The following is a 21,926-nucleotide window of genomic DNA, read 5'->3' as shown; positions in this document are numbered from 1 at the left end:
TTGAGCTTGGTGAAGTTGACAATTTAAAGGTCTGGTGAAATGCCCATGTTGCAAAATCACAAAAATACAGTTGATGGTCTATAAAACAGTTGCATTCATTTCTTTTTTCGTTTAGCGCGCGTGATTATGAAATATGGCAAAAGAAAAATGCAATGTGGGCGTGTCCCCCGAGCCTCTCCAGTCGACTTTTTTCGGCTTTCCGAAGTTTGCCCGACGTCGTATCTCATAACGGGAAGTGAAGTATTTCACACCTCCATAGCTCCCCAAGGGGGGTAACTTCTAGGGTTTCCGCTTACATGATCAGGACAGTGTCCTCCTTCACTTTGGAAGACGTTGTTCTTTAGGTGGCTGTGACAGCGGCAAGAACATGAACGGCTCAACTGTAAACTTTTTCAAGTTCCCGTCAAGTGTGGAGTGTTTGAACCATAATGTGCTTGTCTCGGCTGGTTCGTACGATCGGCCACGGTCCCTCGGCTGAGCCTGCCTCGCTACTCGCTACACAGAAGGTTGGGACCGCAATGCAAGTCAACTGCATGAACACCAACACTGAACGTTGTGACTGCCATTAAAATGCACTAGTCTACAACTCGGAACGTCGTGACCGCAATGCAAATAGACAGTAAAAAACGTAAATGGGACCTTGATTAAAATGCACTACAACTACGACACGGAAGGTTGGAACCACGATGCAAATCAGCTGCATGAACAGCAACACTGAACGTTGAGACTACCATTAAAAACGAACAACAAAACACGGAACGTAGAGATCATGATACAAATCATGGAGGTAGAGTCCTCCATTATACAAATCGACAGCAACACGGAACGCGTCGTTGGGACGGCAATTACTGAGGCTAAATTGAAGAACAACGGGGAATACCGGACCACGAGGAACGCGATGCAACTCGACCACAACATGGAATGTTTAAGACCGTGATTAAAAGCACAACACAGAACATCTAGACAGCAATCAGTGTAAATCAACTATAACACCGAACCTTGTTGCCTCGATTAAAATGCGTATGTCTGCTATGTATAGCAAAAGTTTCAATTCTCGCGAGCGAGCGTTCCTATGCCCGCTGTACACTGGACAAAATGACGTCAAATTTATCACAAGGGCTCGATTGCGGTGTGTGTAGTTTCAATTCTCGCGAGAGCCATTTATGCATGCTGTACACTAGACTAGATGACGTCAAATCTCTCGCGAGACTTGGCTCGATTGCAAATACGTACGACGCGACGGAAAGAACGCAATAATACGGAAGTAGACACAGTTTTTGCGAATCGCCGAGAGAGAAGCGCAGATTAAACAAAAGACTAAAAAACCCACGTTTTTTCTTTATTTACCATATTTTTTAAACAAAAATCAGTTTCGCCACTGTGGCGAATTAGGATCGTTTTTTTTTCGCCACTTCGGATTTCGATTCGCATTGGCGAACGTGGCGAATGGGCAGCGCGAAGCCTGTTTTGTTAGCGGATACCGGGCAGAGATAAGGCGGCGTTGGACCGCTATTCGATGTAAATGAACACACCTGTGACGTCACAGACGGCCAACCTTGACTCCCGCTGAGGGCGTGACCTGAGTGTCGCAAAATGACCCCATGAAAGCCGCGCATAGAAATATCAAAAAAATTAACACTTGCGCGTACTTTTAGGTTGCAATTTTGTTGCGAGTGTAATAGTATTGACCTCCTGGAAGATATTCTGTCACACGACGGGACCATTTCACCAGACCTTTAAATGTCTAGGGTTAACTATAAATAATAAGTTGAAGTGGGATAGACATGTCAGCGAATTGATTAGCAATGCCTCACAAAGGTTGCATATCTTACGTGTATTGGTGCATCTGTGCCAGATCTGAAAAGTATTTATGTTTCACTTGTAAGGTCAACATTAGAATATGCTTGTGTGGTCTGGCAGGGAGGGTTAACGGAAAAACAAAAACAACAGTTAGAAAAACTTCAGAAGAGGGCCTCCAAAGTTATTTATCCATTTGCTTCATATAGGGAAGCACAAAATATGCTTCAACGAAAATCATTAGAAGAAAGAAGACAAGATATTTGTAAGAAATTTGGTGAGAGTATTCTAAAGCCAGACCACAAATTAGATCACCTTGTTCAACCTAAAATTAACCATAGATATCCAACGAGAAACTGTAGCATTAGAAGTTTTCAATCAAAAACCAAGCATAAAGATTCCTGCCCAGTTGTTTATAGTGTTAATTTATTACGTAATTGAATGCGTTTTATCAATTGTTGTTTGTTGTTGTTGATGATGTGTTTATTTTTTGCTAGAGTACGACTCTGTATTTTTATAAATCTTAGAATTGTACCTCTTATAATTTGACCTAAAGGTCACCATTTTTGAGGCAAATAAACCATTATTATTATTATTATTATTATTATTGATGTCTTGGCTACCATGACCATGGCCAGGCTTTCCCTTTTGCAGGCATGGAGAGACTGTGCTCGATCATACCATTATCATAAATTAATGACAGTACATGTATAGCTTACCAGAGCAACTCCTGGTTTGACAATCAATGTTTTGGAGACTTTTATGATTAGCATGTGGCTTTTTAGAAATAGTAATAGTTTATGGTATTTAAAAATAAACTGATGATTGTAATTGCTAGGTCAATTTCCTGACAGGCAGCAAAGGGCAGTAATTACCAGCTCTGCGAACAAGCTGCTCACTCAGACATAGTGCTTCAGTGAAATAGTTTCTGGCCTCACAGTGTTTGTAGTTTATCCATAAGGGCGGTTTGGCTTTGCCGTGGCTGACCAATCACAGGTGAATATTTGTTGGCAGTTTAATAAGGTAACAATTTTCTCATGAAATGAAAATGTAAATAATATCAAAAGATAAGAACTAGTGGTAGACTATATCACTTGTTGCTTTTCTAGTGTATTATATTGGGAACCATGAAGATCATGAACAGAATTAGTTGCACTGTTGCTCTTGCCTCTTTCTGTCTTTATACATTTCCTTTCTTTTGCTGTATACACTGTATGATAGCGTCTATAATTTGTCTTGCCTGGACATATGCAGGTATTGAATGGTAATTACTGTATTCTTTGTATTTTATTCTGTGTTTACACTGACAGGTGCACATTGAGACCATACAGACTCAAAATGATGGCTGCTCCTGAAAAACCCAAGATAACATTTGAAGACCTTGGCAGGCCAACTCTGCGGGGTGTTAAGAAATGTCCAAAGTGTGGTACCTACAATGGAACAAGAGGGCTTAGCTGCAAAAATAAAGCTTGTAATGCTGTTTTCAAAGATAGACAACGTAGAGGTGGACATAGTGCAGATGCTGTTAAGATCATTACTGGATCTACTGTACAAGTATTCTCTGTACGGCTTCGCGATCGTGGTCCAGACTATCGAGGCTTTGTGCAGTTGCCACTTTCTCCTGAACTGCAGGCTGGCCAGCCATCAACTGTCGACAGTTCAGTGCTTGGACAGACAGGGAGATGCTTTGTCGATGCATGTTTGAGACCAGTAACACAGAGTGGTTTAGTTGAAACTCCTTGCAACCACATCAAGTTAGCATTGCAATGTAGTCAAGATGCAGTGCCATTAACACTTAAGAATTCTGTTCTTAACTCTCTGCCCGTCTCTAATGAAGTCAAACAGGCTATATGGTTGCTCGCTACAGAAACTACAGGACCATTGGTACAGAGAGTGACCAAAAATATAATGGTTGTGAAGTGCAAGACAAATCCTAAACAGCCTCTTGGCTTTCTCCACTTTTCATTTAGTGAGAACACAAAAAAAGGTGGTATCACAGAAAGAAAATTCCACTGTACCTGCAGGGCCTTCAAGAATTTGAAAACCATAGGACACATAGAAGAACACAAAAGGCGATGTGTGCATTTCTATGCGTGTATTTGTGCCTTTGCAAGTGATGATAAATTGACGGAAGAATTCTCATACTACATCAATTTGGATACTCATGTCCAGCAAGGTTAGTGCTTTTCATTAGAAAAGACATTTTGTGAAAGAAAGAGGCAGTAGCTGTACCTATTGCAGGGCTCGGAAATTTTTTTAAAAATTCACTTGCCATAGGGCAAGTGAATTTTCAATTTCACTTGTCCGGAAGAAAAATTCACTAGCCCTGAATTTCAGATGATTTAAGGAGTAAATGTGTATGGTTTTATTCATGTCATTGTAAAGAAACAGTAGCTGTAACTTACTGATAAATTTGTGTCCTTAGTCTGTGTATCAAAAATAATATCTTATGTAACGTATACATGCACAGTGTTTCAGCCAGCTTTTGCTAGCATGGGGACACAGTGACCCATAGTAGGTCTTAATGGGGACAAATTAAATTTTGGGGGGACATGTAATGTATTTCAATAAAACAACACCGGTACATTGTCATTGTGTGTCATCATGACCTGGTACCTTGTGTTAAATAGGCAAGTCAGGTAGGTGCACCAAGGGTAAGTATATAATAGGCCACCGGTGTTGTGTCAAATTGTGCCCATGTAAAACTTTCAGTATCATTTAGTTTACTGCTACCACGTGGTATGTGCATAAACTGCAGGGTTACCTAAGTCACCAAAATGATTAGCCAACTCATTAGCCAAATCAAAACTCTTGTAGCCACTTTGAGCAACTTTTAAACAGTTTATGATCTCACGTGTAGCAACAGCTTTCTCGGCATTCAGGAGTTCCTAATTTTACAAATCAAGATGTTTTGTATGTTGTTCACGATAGTTTTTACATTAAAGAAATATTTGTTTAGTTTTTATTACATTAATTATCTGTGTTTTTATGACATTGAAGGGATTGAAATACTTATTCATTTCTAGTGGTAAACTTTTGCCACAAGAAATAATTAGGTAGCAATTCTAAAAATCAGGTAGCAACGTGAAGTGTATATTACCACAGATACAGAATACTTCTGCAGCATTGAGTCAGTGTTCACAGTATGACAACTTATCATACATATACACTACAAGCTCCTTATGTGGTTTTGTTAGCCACACAAATACAAATTTTCTATGCAGAAGAAAGCATTTGGTAGCATTGTGACAGTGTAGATACAAGTATTGTGGTGTTGTGTCATAGTTGTGATCAAGCAGGCTCAATAGCATCTTCAGCATAAGTATTTTTCTTGAGACAAAAAGGGTCAGGTCAAAATCCTTTAAAACAAGACACAATGATATTGTTCAATTCATTTCCCAATGTTTTAAAGAGTAGTAATAGTTTTAATGATAATGATAACATTGTAGCCCAGGAACATTTTCATTTGATATTTTGATATCATCAAGAAATGTCTGGTGATGTTCACTGTTACATCATTAAACTGGAGGAATCTGCAGAAATATTAATGTGATGATTTGAAATGGATATGCTTACTGCAACTGCTGTTGACATTTTCCTTTGCAATAACTGTTAATAAAATTTAATTTAAAACTGGCAGTCAAGCTAAATGCCATTAAATTGGAAAGCAAGAAAAATAAGATTGTACCTATTAGACCTCCCTAGGTGGTTTCTTTTGCACCATAATTGTGTACTTAAGGGGTCTTCATCATGACATCACATAAGATGACCCAGATTTGACCTTTCAGAAAACCTCAAGTTTTTCTCCTTTTCCCTTGTATTCTGACTCTGTTTGTGAAAGTTTCCTTTAAAATAATGGTTTTTACTATCAAACTGAGTAATTGCAGGCCAAATTTTGATTCAAGCAATGTAGGTAAAACTTGGACTAAAAAAGACGTCGGTACGCGGGACTCACACAGGCAAAGCCAAGCCTCAGTGTATTCACGGTCGATATACGTCCATGATGTATTGTAGTATGGTCCGTCCATGAGGGACTAAGAGGGACCCTGATTGCAGTATTGAACAGCAACAATGTTTGCTTCACGTACCAGGGAATTTGTAACTTTGTAGAAAGGAGAGTAAATTGTTCAATACATTGCAACTTTGTAGGAAGGAGGGTAAATTGTTTCAACACCTTACAACATTTTATTGTAAAGCTGTAGTTTTCTATTGAGGAGGCATCGTGACATGATTTCATCAGAAGAAAAAAACATAAAAGCGTGCAAAGACGTCAATATTTTGCCATTTTATAACCAAGCAGAACAGAGCTATTTTATCAGCCGGCCATATCGAAAGCGGTACACTCAAAGAACTAGAGAGAGTGGCAGCGCGTACGTACAGTGGCCTCATTGAAATTCACTTGTCCGTCAGGCTGGGAGAATGTTGTTTTCACTTGCCCGGACTCAAAATTCACTTGTCACGGGCGTCGGGCGGCGAGAATTTTCGAGCCCTGCTATTGATAGTTTTCTCTATGGTATTTATCAATGGTCACATGCTAAAATCAAGTGTCTTTCTGCATTTGGTAGGTACCATTATCTCAAGAAGGGCTGATTGGTACTCAATTAAATTACCGTACTCGTCCGAGTATAAGCCCCCGGTTCGACAACACTAAACAGCGGTAAAACTAGGGGAGGGGCTTATACTCGAGCAACCCCATGTTATCTGGCATGGACGCTTAATTTATGCTAATTTTATGCACAATTTTTTTCAACACCACTCGATCTTGCTATCGCTTTCAAAATCGACTTACACATCCAAAGAAATTGATTGTACAATCTCTGAATACAAAAGTGATATTTTGGTGAAATTTCAGCGTCGAAAAAAACCCCAAACTTGAAACAAAGACGTTGTGTATGCAGCTGATCAACAACAGTCAACTATTTCAATTCTTATTCAATCTATTGTTTTATCAATATGTAGATTCTGTCATCAACAGTAATGTTTTATTTGTTTGAAGTGTCTGCTGCAGCCCCTGAAAGACAGATCATGACTGTGTACACAGACACACAGGATGGTACAACCACTATTGTTGAAACTATTGAAAGTCCTAAGGCAGGAAAGAAAAGGAAAAGAGATGACTCCTTAGGTAAGTGGCAAACAATCATTTGATTTTTTCACAGTGCAAGTTATACCTGTTGCACTCAGTTATATTTGTCACGCTCAATTATATTTGTCACAACTGTGATAATGATTTACCAGAAAACTTCTCAACAGGAAGGATTGCATGTTCATGCATGCATGTCAGACTTGGCACAACCATTTACACATTAATTAGGCTGTTTATTTAAGTTTATTTTTGTCTATCTGGGCTTCCGCTGCCGCCCCAAATTAGTAAATTGAGAAAAAAATCTGCTGTTTACGAAATATTTTCACACCATATTCGTATTTTCACGAAGAAAAAGTACAGGGTTAGGACATACGGGGCATCGGGTCATAACGTACAGCGATGTTCTCGAAGGAGGCGATTGAGACCGCATACATATGAGAATGACGTCATTCAAAATAAGAGTCTTTATAACGAATATTTTGACAGGTCGTGAATGTGGACTATTCACATTATAAGCCAATCATATCATCTGAGACATGCTCCTTCCGCTGTCAATGCACAGCCACGTTTTTTGGCTGGGACAAGTAATAGTATACGTCTTTGTACCATCCGAACGCCACGTATGTTTTCTCCCCTTTACTCTTAAATATAATGTTAGGATTCTCCGTTGAAAGTAAAGATACGACTTTTTCTCTAGTCGGATTGTCATGTAAATAAAAAGGTAATAAATCCCTTCGAAGTGTTGTATAAAGCAATTTTAGTTGGTTCAGCATACGTTCTTTGCCCGATGAACTAGACAAGGTTTTCCTGTCAAACAATCTCTGTACGATCGAAAGAAGGAGACAAACTGAAGGTTTTTTATTTATATCAAGAAAGTTTATAACACTATAAAAAGAAAGTACGGTGGCGAAAATCAGCACAAAAAATGAGACTTTTACTGTAAAGTAATCTTCAACTGTTCAATGTTCAGTTCAGACTCAGTGAGTGGCGGGATGGCATTGTGGAAAGCTAAAGATTGCCTGCGATGAAAGTCACGAGCAAACTTTGGTGTCAACGGATTCAGTCTTTGAATTATCAATGAACACTCACTTATTTTTTAAGGTCAATAAGCCAAAAGTTGCTTGTCCGTAGCAACAAGCCTCTCTGTTTGTGAATTTTCTCATTCTGCAATGACTATGAAGAAGCGATTGAAGCGAATTTGACATAGAAAAACTCAACTTACAAAACCATAGCATGCATAGCCGATTAGTCAACCCCTTAAGTTGTTGGTTTAAACTCTACAGAGTTTGCGCATGTGCATTAACAGGACCACCTAGGTAATTTGAAAGACATAGGATACTGGTTTAGTGCAATGATAATCCACACTTCAAAGTAGTGAGGGATGATATAAGCACAGGAAAATGATGACAAAATGGTACATTACTTTTCAGAAGCTTCAAAACATTCCTTGATAACTACTTAAAGATTTTTTCTTTCTGTATTGTTCAGTTAAAACTGAACAAATACCTTGAAGGCCCAGTGGAAATGGCTGTTATTATTTGTACATCAAGCCCTAAGAAAGTAAACATACAAGCATATAAAATGTTACAGTTTTCATGAATATCGCTGTAACGCTCATGAATATTAATCAGCTGTCTAGTACTCTTGGAACTCTGGAGAGAACCCTGCTAAAGGGTGAGCATAGTGACCCAATTGTGAATTCTGAGTGGAATAATGTCAAAGCAATTTTGTGTGAAAATTACAGGGGGGGTTTCATTTCAAGATGCATGGGGCATACTTTGATGAAATATATCCAAATCTGTGTACATTTAATAGTCAAAATTGGTCTGATATTGCCAACAAACACTGCTGCTTGTGAAAGGGGCTTTTCCAGGTACAACAGAATAAAAACAAATCCAGGGCAAGGCTGAAAATTAGCACAGTTCATTTCCATTATGATAATTGCAATAGGAGGCACCATCTCTGAGGAATATTGATAAATTTGACTTCAAAAAGGCATTTGCAGTGTGGTGTTCACTGAAACAAAGGAGAATTATTGGCACAAAATCTACATGTATTGGTATGTCCAGTAGTAGCACATCGAGTCTTTGCACTGTCTAGGAGAAGGTCATTTACACTTCCCAAAGGCTGGTAAACCACCGAAATAGCATTTACTAATATTTTATCAAATTTACTAATAATTTAAAACTGGGATTCATAAATTTACTGAGATTTTTTACAGGGTTCATACGGTCCTGGAAAACCCTGGAATTTTATTTTAGCCCTGGAAAAATGTGATTTAGCCCTGGAAAACCCTGGAAAATGAAGGTACTTGAGACTGATGTAGTTGAACTTAACAAATCTGATAATAAATTTTCCAAGAAAGCTGAATGTACAGGGAAATGTCTTTTGTCGCAAAGTTAAATAGTCTTAGAAGGAGTGCAAATTCTAAGACTGCAAAAGAGAAAAACAAACTGAAATACAATCAGTAGCTATACAGTTAGAAGAAAAAGCTAAAGCTTAGGAATTAAAGCAGTAGATAGGTACAGTGTGTTGATAGAAGTCGAGTATAAATTTGTTTTTATGGTCAAGAGCCCTGGAAAATTACTTGCTTTTAGTTGAAATAGCCCTGAAAAACTGGTCAAAAAACCCTGGAAAGCCCTGGAATTTTATTTGCCCAAGGTGTACGAACCCTGTTTTTAAAACCCAGAGGAAACCCAGTCTATATGTCAGTCTGGGAGTTTACTTGGGAATAATCATGTACACCTATTTTGTATTTATCCCAAACACTTCTTAAAATGTTTCTTTGTGTTAACCATGCTTAAAAACTATCTACTGTTGATTGACCAATCAGAGTGCTCAATTCAGGGTGTTTTATTTACTCGTAAAGCCTTGGTCACCAAATTCCAGAAACGAATGACAGCGCCGTAGTAAAGTACTGTCCAATCCAAAGTGAACATGTCATATTCTGTAGACATCTTGTATGTTTTAATATTCAAATTTGGTAACACAGCGGAAACCAGCTGCAACACAAAATCTGCTGTGCCCTAGGGCATTTATATAATGTGCACTAGGGCATTTATAGGATGTTCCATTACATTAGAAGGCTATTTCACAAATAAAAGTTTTAATTCATATCCTAAACATGTTACATTGACAAAGGGGACGGTTGACGTAAACACATTGAAAACGAAAATATATCAGTTAGGGGCGATTGTTTTTAAGTCGGATAAAACCCTTGTACTCAGGCTCTTCTGGTATATAAAGTCCAACCCTACGATGAATATCGTTGGGTTGGACTTTATATACCAGAAGAGCCCTCGTACTCGGGCTTTATCCTATACATCATGTCAAAATGGTTAAAATTAATGAAACACAACATATTCCATATGGTGTATTTTAACATAATACACCATATGGCTGTTGAAAACATAAATACTGTAAACTTGATTTTTTTGGACTAAAGATTCTATAACAGACCAAGCCAAGCGGGTGAGAATACATCATGTTTGGGCCAAATACCGCTTTTTACTGACTAGGCTGATGGGGAAATAGTAGTCTTAATACTGTCTGGCAGGAAAAGGGTTAAAGTCAAGAAACAAATGTAATTAAGAAAATTAAGAAAAACTATGACAGCATGAACAAATTCGAAAACAAACTAGTGAAAGCGTTAATCATTTGGTCAAAAGTCAGTCAAGACTGGTTTAGTGTTCACTTTTTATGATTACAACAGTAATTTTAAACTTTTACATCTGTAGTTCAAGCCAGCAATGCACTATTAACACTTCAAGATAGTGCCAATACTCCTGGGAAAAAAAGCCCAATCAAGAAACTTGGTAGTTCAGTTACTATGCCTTCTGGAACAAAGAAACCAGGTGTACTGGATGAACAGGAAAGCAGCTTGTGCTTCAGTGAATGGTTGGGAAGTGTCACTGAAAGAATTAACCAAACAATGCATTATCAGTTTGATGGTAAGTAAACTGTAAACAAGAGACTTTCACAAGTTTCAGGAGAAAGTCACATCTGAGTGAAATTTTACAGGAGTATGAGAGACAATGCTGAACATTCTTAGTTTTGTCATCCAATAAATGATATTGGATCACGGGCACTCTGTTGTTCTGAAATGATAGTCTGAATAAACTAAGCAGCTTATATGTAAATACGAACTTTGATGATAACTGTGTAAGAAATTTATAACAGAATGCCGTTCAGATTGAAATGCCGACTTAGCTATAAAACCAGATCAAGGTCGGACCATGTCTACGTGAACGTCACAAGCGACCACATCAACCGCATTCTTCCGATGCTAAACGCCGCGGCGGAACGACGTACGCATATATACGCGTACTATACGTACGCTCGCGCGACCTGCACTGTGTCGTTTCACATAATGATATATATACATAAGGGTGTGCAAATCATTTCTGGACGACATTATTTACCGATGAAGTGAGTCCAATTCCGTCGCGAAAACGACGTCTGAAATTTGAAATGGCATCGTAGCACACATCAAGTTATGAAAATGACAGACATGTAGTAGATATTCGAAATATGACCGAGAATAAATGCATCGCTAATCCTGACTATGTGCGTTACAAATTGCCGTTATCCGGTAGCGACTTTGGATGTTCGAACGTCGCAAAATACGCTAATATAGCAAATGCCGTTCTGTGGTTTCGTCATGCGCAGAAGAAAGGACATATGTTTTAATAATTTTATTTCTCTTTGTAGTAAAACCTTCCAATATAATATTCCATAGAAGAACATGTAAGTTTTTTTTCAGTTTTAGTGAAAGCCTTTCAGTAGAACCTGAAAGATTTTTTCAAGTGTGCATTTCTTTTTACTCAGTCTGTTTTGGTCGTACGGAACGTGAACAAGCCTTGCAGGTCAAGGGTTACATTTTCACATTTTTTTCTTTGTTTTCATTCTATATTTTACATTCTATCTTCAGTGAGTTACAGTGCAAAAATAAAAAATTTGTTTACCTTTTGCGGACGTTTTAGAGGGTAATAGTATCTGTCCCCCCTGTCCCCCCTTTTTTGTAACGCACATCGTCAGGTTCCATGTTCATATGAGCATACCCTTGTATATGTATACATTTGAGGCCGGGACAGCAGACGACAGTTCAGAGGCGCTCGCGTGCATAGCTGTCGTCGCGTGCACGTTCCATTCCAGCCACCGCGCTCATGTACACGGCAGTCATAGCAACGCACGTACCACCGTCATTCTACGCGCTTCATGATTGCGGTAAATACGCGCTGGTAAGAACTCTGCCGTGCATGCCGCGGTGCAGAGTGACCGGGTGTGAGAGAAAGAATAAATAGTTGGGTGAACCAGCAGAATGCGACTGTTTCTTTTGTATTAATAATACCTCATTTTTGTTGAGTTACGATGTAAGTTCTCCAGCGGCAAACGGAAATTAAAATACGAAATCATGTTTACACACTTATACACCATCATTTAAGAACAACAGAATGCCCGTGATTGGATATGGTATTTTGGCCAGTCCGAAACACATCAGACTCTAACAGAATGACACTGTCTCATGCTGCATCTTATTCAAGATGTAGATATTGTTCCAAAATGTTTCATGCTGTACCCATGATCTAATTTATCAAAAACGTTAATGCAGGGCATGAACTTCTGTAGTCTGCTTTTACTTTTCCTCCACAAGGTAAAATACGCGTAACTTGCTATTTGGTGTGTAGATGCAACATATGATTATGGCAATCTATCTTTTTTTTGTCATGTGATATTGATGAAAATATGGGAATTACCCCCAAAAAGCCATATTTGGTATAAAATCTTCTTCTTAACCTCTTGTCAGACAGCTTTGATATTTGGTATACAGATTACCAGGGATAACCTTGCTCAGATATGTTAGTCCCAACGGACACCGTTAGGAGAACTTATAGGTTTGGTCATGTCTGTCCGTCCGTCCGTTCACGCAGATTTCTCAAAGATGCCAAGAGTGATTTCATTCAAACTTTGTACAAGGATTACCCCCTATGTCATACATATGCACTATTTGTTTCGTGATACGATCCAAGATGACGTTTTGTTTGTTTTTTAAAGGTCTGAAGCAAGTATTTGGCCCTCATGAACAACGATTTCTCTGCAGGGTAACCCCATTAAAGTATTATTTTCTGAAAGCCTAGACATTTGTAAATGCAGTGATTTGTATCCTCCCTGTGTGGAAACTCTGCAGTGTTGCCAGTCAAAGTGTGTGATCAAAAGCTGTCCTGGTCAAAAACTATTGAGATTTCTGTTTATGACAGGTAATCCTGAGCCACTGGTGTTCCACGTACCTCAAAAATTCTTTGACATGCTACAACAAAGAATATCTACAGGAAGCAAGAAAAAGAGACTGCCAAACTCAACTACAGCATTTATAAGGAAAGATGCGCTGCCTTTGGGGACTTTTTCAAAGTACACATGGCACATAAACAATATTATCCATGTGAAACAGATCTTTGACACTCCTGATGTAAGTTACGCTCATCATTACATTATGTATAACCCCTTCAATTTTCAGAGATAATATAACCTAGATCATACTTTCATCTGATACTTATGTCAAATTTACCTCTTTATCATGAAACAGGGAACTGAATTCAGTGTTCTCCCCAGGATTTTTTTACAAGAGGGAGATGTTGGGCGAAGCACAACAAGCGACCGCGCAAGCGGTCACGGGGGAGGTCAGGAGGAGGTGTCCACCCTGCTGCCAGTGGAGCTTTTGAAAAATAGAGATTACAATGGTGTTATTTGGTTGGACTTAGGGAGTATTTTTTTCAGATTTTTCATATAAAAAAACTCAAAGGAAAAGAAATCTGACACAGTATTCCAAAAGTTATTACAGTTCACTGATTTCAATAAAGATTACATTTTTTGAAAATGAAAAAATAGCGAGAGACATACATTTATTCACCGATGTCCAAATACATACACATCAATCATCATCACACTCATGTGTTCTCAGCCTGATACACGTCCTGGCGGAGCCTAAAAATAGGTCATTTAGCTTTTTGAAGGAATACACAAGTGAAATTCTAACCTCCTAGAAAAACTTCAGTGTACTCTGCTGTCCTTGGTTACCCTCAAGCTCCTTCGCATGTTTACTCAGCTAAGCCGGTTAGCTAACGTTAAGGCCTGTGCCATGCAAATATGGCTGCCATCGATGAGTTGCATGGGCTTATGATCTCAGATGACATCACAAACTCACAAGATTTGCAAGATCGATGAGACTACTGTGTTTGTAGCCTGCAGGATCGACTCCCATGCTTGCATTCTCCTTGTAAATGACTGTCAACTTTTTTTCATAAAGTTTGTTTTGTTTTTCAAAAAAAGAAATCTTTTTCATTTGTGGCAAGGGGGCGTTCGGAATTTACAAGAGGATGCCATGCCCCTGTTACCGTATTCAGGGAGAACACTGAAATTCTTTTAGAAGGTAAAAAGTATTGTAATTATATGATTACTATTTTATATAATTCTAGGTATAAACAATATGTGATACCACAACAGCAGATAGAATGTACATAGAAATGCCAATAAGGAAAACAAGTTTGAAAAAAGTAAGAACACAAGGTGTACAAAAACATATACAATCAACACCATTGATAAAGACGGCTGGATAGTTGTCGAAAGCTCTGGATAGAGAAATAATTCTCCCGTGCAGTACAAAGTATTTAGCTACAAGAATATAGTATGTTTGCACAGATGAGTCTGCATCATTATATACAAAGTCTTTGTGTACATCCAGCTAGCTCAACAAGTTGTCCAAGAGAGTTCAGACAGACTAATCAATTATAAATAAAAACAAATTACAGGACCTCTATTAATCATGATTAAATGGTGAGTTAAGTTTGCCTAGCTTTGTAGTACATGTCCAATGTCCAGATAAAAGAAGATGATCTAATTTAGTCTGAATAAAATTTGGTAAATTAAGCCTCACTGATACCTTCTTCATTGATCAGCATTTGCCATTTATTGTCGCACCAGTGGCTTACTGACTATGCATGCGCAGGTTCATAATAAATGTGTGCGTAACCAGAAGTGTATCTGACTAAATTCATGGGTGCCACCATGTATTTTTTTTGGTGCTCATAAATAAACAAATAGGAAACATGCAAAGTATTATTTTATAACATGCCATTAATAAAATATATCTCTTTTAGTAGCCACTGAGTATTATTATCCACCTTCTCACTGATACAAAATATCATTACTATCACGCCTAAAAAATCGATAAAAAGAGAAAACTTGTTGTGTATGAACAAGGTAATATGCAAAGAATGCTGGAATTGAAGTTTAGAAAAGCTCCCTCTGTGTCAATAACTAGATGCAAAAATTGTCAGTTTTTAGACATAACGTTAGTTTCAGCTTGCAGTTGGAAGTTGGGCAGTGCAGTTACTATTGCAATGATAATGATTGCACAATATGTCCCTTGTTAAACACAATAGGTTGTTATCATGGTAAAATTGCCAATTTATGTCTAACATCAATCAGAAAATATACCTGCAAGGTCTGACATTGTATACATGTGTGAACTGTTTTCATCAGAAGGTAAAATGGGCATAGTGGTCGTACAAACATATATACCAAGTAACAATTAATTCTTACTATTACTAATCATGAGTCACTACAAATAAAATTTCTAATCTTAACCCCTGGCGTGACATCAAGGGCTGAGCCCTATCTTATATTAGCAGATCAGTCCATCAGAAATCACAGTGGAAATAGATCACGTATTTGATCACTTGCCTCTTTAACCAACAAATTTCCATCTGATACAAAAAAGGATTTACTCTCCATACACAGAAGGACATATGTTTTGAACAGTCACACAAATTATGCCACTTTGACAAAATCAACTTACTGCAAATGGTGCATATTAGACAGGAACATGAACACATTTATGACAAAGAATGCTTCTTCTGCCCGATGAAACTGTGGTTGAGACTGTTTTTCCTCAAACTGATTACAAATATTACTACTCACAAATTGTGAATTTTTTGCAGATGCCACTTGATATAACCCGCAGCTTTGTTGAGAATCGAGATGGCTCTTTCTCCGAGTTTAATGTGCCCAAAGTGCAAGTGGAAACAATAGCTGAAGCTTACAGAAAAACTGAGGGGCAACCACCAATCAAACCATTTGAATTAAAGACTTACCTTAAAGTTGGTAAGTTCATTATCAATCAAAGAGGTACTGTTGACTGCAGGATATTCAAAGAAAAAAATACTGAGAGTTTCAACAGGCACACTATTTGCTCATCTTTTCATTACCTTGTAATCCCAGGAACATTTTCTTAATTTGACACTTGAAAGTTTTTTCACAGGGATGAACAACTTAAAGCCACAGTACTTTTAACTTTTGATGATTTTTAGCTCATATTTGGTTTTATATATAAATACCAAAAAGAGCTTATATGATGAGTCGGTGGCGTCTGTATGTCTGTATATTTGTGGGTATGTATGTGCGGATGTATGTCCGTCACACACAAAGGCTCCCATACCGCCAAAGCTACCGTCTCAGTATTTGGTGTACAGGTAGATGTAGAGGTTGAGATGTGAATTTGTTCAAATGAACACGTCAGTGTCAAAAATGTGCAAATGAGGTAAGAAAAAGGGGAAATCCTGCAAATGTGCAGGAGTGGTGGCAGTGAACTGAATCAGCCCACACATCTGAATAAGAGGATTTTGACCTTTACCTAACCTATTTGTATGCAGGGTACCTATTATGTTTGGGAGTGGTAGCAGTAACTGAAACAGCTAATTGGTCATTTCCTGTCATTGGTTATGAACTGTGACATATTAACAGATCTGCTGAAACCATGGATGTCTATTTTTGTACATCCATGGTTGAAAGATTCTCTGCTATGCATGTTGCTAAAGTTGACCTTCAGTACCTAAAGTTTCAGACCTTATTTACTTTTGTCATTCTTTTTTTGCTGGTTTAAATATTTCTTGTTGTTTTTCTGGTTGTACTGTGCAGACATTGTCATAACATCAACGTATAATTTTCCTGCACTGAACAGATAGACATAACACTAATTGTTGATCTTTGGTATGTACCGATTCTGATCAAATTTGAGCGACACCGTATAATTGCGGTATTTTTTCATTATTTGTATATGAATATCAATTGTTACTTCTTATTCTACTCCCCCAAAGAATGTTAAAACCCACTATTTAGCTTATCAACTAAGCATCTATATGCGTAAAATGCATGGTGATTGTTTACATTTGAATTCTAGTACGGACCAGAAGTCAGTTTTCAACAATAACAATGCAATTTACAACCATATGGGCTGAGTTGAAAAGCTAGACACTTTGTTTATCAACAATATTTTAGGGAGAAGAACAAGAAATAATGGTTTACATTCAAAATAATAATGGTGAAATTATCATCAAAACTTAGCAATACTGGGGCTTTAACCCTTTTCCTCCCAAGTCCATATTTCACCACCAGGTCAAGATGGTTAAAATTAATGAAACACAACATATTCCATATGGTGTATTTTAACATAATTCAGTAAATTTGATAGTTGTTGAAAACACAGATACTTTAAAGTTGTTTTTTTTTAATCCCCACGGACACCGTCCGGGGGACTTATAGGTTTGGTCATGTCCGTCCGTCCGTTCACGCAGATATCTCAGAGATGCCTGGAACGATTTCATTCAAACTTGGTACAAGGATTATTTCATATGTCATACATATGCACATCGATTTGTTTTGTGATACAATCCAATATGGCCGCCAGGCGGCCATTTTATTACGATTTTTTCATGTACAGAGCCATTACTCAGACATGTTTCAACTGATTTTATTCAAAGTTGGTACAAAGACATTGACCAATGTCATAGATATGCACATTAATTTGTTTTGTGATACGATCCAATATGGCTGCCATGCGGCCATTTTGTTATGATTTTTTCATGTACAGAGCCATAACTCAGGCATATCTCAACTGATTTTATTCATGTACAATGACATTGACCTATGTCATACAGATGCACGTTGATTTGTTTTGTGATACAATCCAATATGGCTGTCAGGCGGCCATTTTATTACGATTTTTTCATGTACAGAGCCATAACTCAGACATGTTTCAACTGATTTTATCCAAAGTTGGTACAAGGACATTGACCAATGTCACAGATATGCATGTCAATTTGTTTTGTGATATGATCCAATGTGGCTGCCGTGCAGCCATTTTGTCAAGACTTTTTCATGTACAGAGCCATAACTCAGACATGTATCAAGCGAATTTATTCAAAGTTGGTACAAGGAGAGTGACTAATGTCATAGATATGCACGTCAATTTGTTTTGTGATACAATCCAATATGGCCACCAGGCGGCCATTTTATTACGTTTTTTTAGCTCACATTTGGTATACCAATGTGAGGTTATCGTATAAGCTGAATCAGTTCATTTGCATCTGATTTGCATGTCTGTATGTATGTATGTACGTATGTATATATGTATGTATGTATGTCCGTCCACATCAAAAACACCTAAACCACAGCACCTACTGTCTTAGTATTTGGTGTACAGGTGCACTAGGGGTGGAGATGTGAATTTGTTCAAATGAACTTGTCAGTGTCAAAAATATGCAAATGAGGGGAAAAAAGGAAAAACCCTGCAAATTGCTAAAACTCTGTAACCGTTGGTCAGATTGGGTTGAAACTTGGTGTGCAGGTTCCTTTAGGTATTCTAAAGTAGGTGTTTAAAATTTTGGATGAAATTTGCATGTTTCTATTTTTTGGGTAATTTTTTCAGTTTCTAGTCAAAAAATGTTTTTCTCTGAAACCACTCATCTGATTGCTTTGAAAGTTGGTATACATGTTCCTCAGGATGACCTCAGTCAAGTTTATACAAGTTGAATTAAAATTTTCATATGTGTAATTTTGGGGCAATTTTCTGAATTTTTGGTCAAAAATTTATTTTTTCAAAAACTACTAATCTGATAGCTTTGATATTTTGTATACAGGTTCCTAAGCTTGATCAAAATCAGTTTTATGAATATTATGAAGATATCTCAAATTTTGTATTTTTGCTGAATTTTTTGGTTATTTTTCTCATTTTAAGTAAAATTTCTTCTTCTCTGAAACCGCTAGCTCAATTGCTCTCAAATTTGGATTGGAAGTTTGCAAGGGTGTTACCCTCCTAGTTGTTGAAATTATGATAAAATTAGAAATATTACTGTTTTGGGGCAATTTTTGTCGTTTTTGGTCAAAAAATCTTAAAAGATATATTCTTTTTAAAAGCCCCTGGACAGACAGCTTTTATATTTGGTGTGCAGATGTCCAGAGATGACAATAGTTAGGGGCGACGTCAAAAGATCGATGTTTGAAAAAAAACTTAATTGCTTAAGTTTGGGGGTGGGGGGTTTTTGGCCAAATTAATTTCTGTGCAGTCAAAAACGATTTAACGTCTTTTTGACAAATTTTACGATTTCAAGGCTGTTTTTTGTACGCTAAAACCCATCCAGTCACCCGTATTTTTGTTACTTTATAATGGTTTTCAATTTTTATTTAATTCAATGGTACATTGGTACGTCGTTTGAAAGAATTAGTACAGGGTATGAGTCCGCAATTTTTTTCAATTTTAGGTCAGTTAAGTTAGAAGGGGGGTGGGGGGGGTCTGAGGCCAAACTTAAGCAATTAAGTTAGATTTATTATGTTGAACTTTTGATGTTGCCCCTTAGATATGTGGAAATTGTCCTGAAATATACATATTTGTATTCTTAAGACAATTTTATCATTTTTGGTCAAGAAAACTTGTTCTCAAAATTACTTGTCTGATAGCTTTGTAATCTGGTACAAAAGTCCTGTGGGATATTATTAGATAAATTTTCCGCTCAAAGTGTTGGGAAATCCCCAAATTTGTATATTTTAGGTAATTTTCTCAGTTTGTGACCTTAAAAGACCTACACCAACCCAGGATGTTGTGAGAGAGTTTCGAAGGCTGTGAACATTATTTTGTCATATTTAATATCAATTTGTAGTAAAATTTGATACAGAAAACAAACCTGAGGTAAATATTTTAATTGCGAGTCAATTATCCCAACTTTTGCAGGTAAGACACATAAGGACTGATGGGAAATTTGTATCCAGGATAATTCCAGATGTTGTAACCCCCCTCCCCACAGTGGAAGGCATTTCACTATCTGTAACTGATTTAAGTGCTGTTTACATTGGAATGATAGCGCTCATAGCATTAACCCTTAAGACGCCATAGACTTTCATGCAATATAGCCTCCCATGCCAAGAACTTTTTTGAACCAATAAACTTGACATGTTACACTTCTTTTAGACAGGTACAGTGTGTTTCCTGTGATTGGAAGCCCAGCCAAACCACTATGAATTTCAAAGATCAGGAAATGGAGAAGCTTCGAGAAGTCTTTCCATGTTTGGTTTAGCAAATGGGGGGTGGGAAAATGGGCTTAAAATGCACATTTTTGGTTCAAAATGTATTGAAAATGAATAAAAGACTCTAAAAATAGATCTTATCGTCCAAAAACCTGCAAACTTTTACACACTTTAAATGTCATGAAAAGACACATATTTTGGTGAAAATTTTCAGCAGTGGAACTTATCAAATGTAAATAATAAACAAACAAACAATTGTTGATATTTGTCAATAATACAAATACCACATACCCTTCAACACAGCTACACAAAAGCAAATAACACAAGTGAAATACAGCTCAAGACAATTTTAATCAGCAACATGATTGAATTTCGTAAACAACATCTTTTATTCATTTGTCGTTTATTTATTTATTTGTTTGTTTGTTTGTTTGTGTATTTCTTTCTGCATCGAAAGGTGAAACCATGTAACCAGGAAAAATCTTTGTTTTTATTTTTTTATTTGTATTCTGATTGCTATCAGATATAATTCAATTGTTGTTGTTCTGGAATGAATGTTGCCATTAAAGTTAGAGAGGATATGTTTGAAAGATTTTGGCATTGCAAGTAAACACAAACAACTAATTTGATTGATACCATGAACAAGCTGCCATCTTACAAGGCAATTCAAATCAGAGCCTGTATTCAGCTACGTTATTAGCTACTCTGTGATTGGCAAACGACGAAAAATTTCACCACAAAAACGCACTACCTGAACTTCTGAGAAAATAAATTCGATTCAAGAACTAAATAAAATAAGTTTGAGGTACAATAAGAACGACATTCGCCTCTGAACGCTTTCGATAACCGTACAGGCCCTGACGTTTGATCGCGACGTCTCCGTAAATCATGACAGTCAATGTGAACACATACGAAAGTTTGATCACGTATTTTGACGAGCACGCAACATAATTCGCCAGTAAATGAACAGAAACCAATAGATATGATATAAATAATTACATATCGGGTATATTTCGACAAAAGAATATGTTATAGACGTAGAAATATGACGCGAGATCAACAGTTCGGAACGTGCCGTGTTGTATGTTTTGTACACACAAACCCGTGATCGGCGGCCATCTTGGCCGTCTCGATACACGGTGAAGAATGCCGCGATACCAAAGTTTACTCGACATAAACAGACCTCATCGCTCCAAAATCACACATTAAATTAAGATTTCGTGAAAATCCTTTTAAATTTCTTCATCATTAGTGTTTTTGGCCTAGAAAACCGAACTGACATACTCAAACTTGAGCTTTCAGAGAGGCTGGTCAATGCGATGCTCCGTGGTGACGCCATTCAAGCCGCTGTTCAACTTCAAAATCACGTTCGGCCGATCAAAAAAATTTCATTTTCTCAGAGATTATCCTCAAAAAATACCAAAATATGTCATTTCTATAAAGAAATGGCCAATAACTTGTCACAAAACAATCGTCTTTAGGATGTACAGCAGGAAAAAGCGTTCAGAATGTCTCTCACTTTGGCGAAGTCAGCGACCAGATCTGATTAGATATTCACGGTAAAAATAGTTGACCCGATTTCCTCGAAAGGTCGCTCAAATTACTGGAAATTGCCGTAGCTACAACTGATGATGTCATTATTTTAGTACTTATATGGACCTGAAGTGGGTTCAAAGGGTAAGGAATAGAT

At 37.4% G+C, this 21,926-nt stretch overlaps 1 protein-coding gene across 11 annotated transcripts in view; it reads left to right on the top strand.

Annotated features, from left to right (window-relative positions):
* Positions 1 to 21,926, top strand: part of LOC139120858 (uncharacterized protein C2orf42-like) — a 38,459-nt gene that overhangs the window by 6,766 nt on the left and 9,767 nt on the right. For 5 of the 11 annotated variants that reach the window (XM_070685469.1, XM_070685467.1, XM_070685463.1 and 2 more), the window contains 5 exons: positions 3,108 to 3,973; positions 6,794 to 6,922; positions 10,621 to 10,833; positions 13,141 to 13,349; positions 15,880 to 16,066. In XM_070685469.1, the coding sequence (XP_070541570.1) occupies positions 3,136 to 3,973; positions 6,794 to 6,922; positions 10,621 to 10,833; positions 13,141 to 13,349; positions 15,880 to 16,066 (1,576 nt within the window). In that variant the 5' untranslated portion in view covers positions 3,108 to 3,135. Of the gene's footprint in view, positions 1 to 2,635; positions 2,794 to 3,107; positions 3,974 to 6,793; positions 6,923 to 10,620; positions 10,834 to 13,140; positions 13,350 to 15,879; positions 16,067 to 21,926 lie in introns of those variants that run through there. The other 6 variants (XM_070685470.1, XM_070685465.1, XM_070685466.1 and 3 more) reach the window with 3 other exon arrangements.

The sequence above is a fragment of the Ptychodera flava genome, chromosome 20, assembly GCF_041260155.1.
Source record: "Ptychodera flava strain L36383 chromosome 20, AS_Pfla_20210202, whole genome shotgun sequence".
NCBI lineage: Eukaryota > Metazoa > Hemichordata > Enteropneusta > Ptychoderidae > Ptychodera > Ptychodera flava.
The sequence above is the reverse complement of the archived record's forward strand: the minus strand, read 5'-3'. Positions and strand labels throughout refer to the sequence as shown.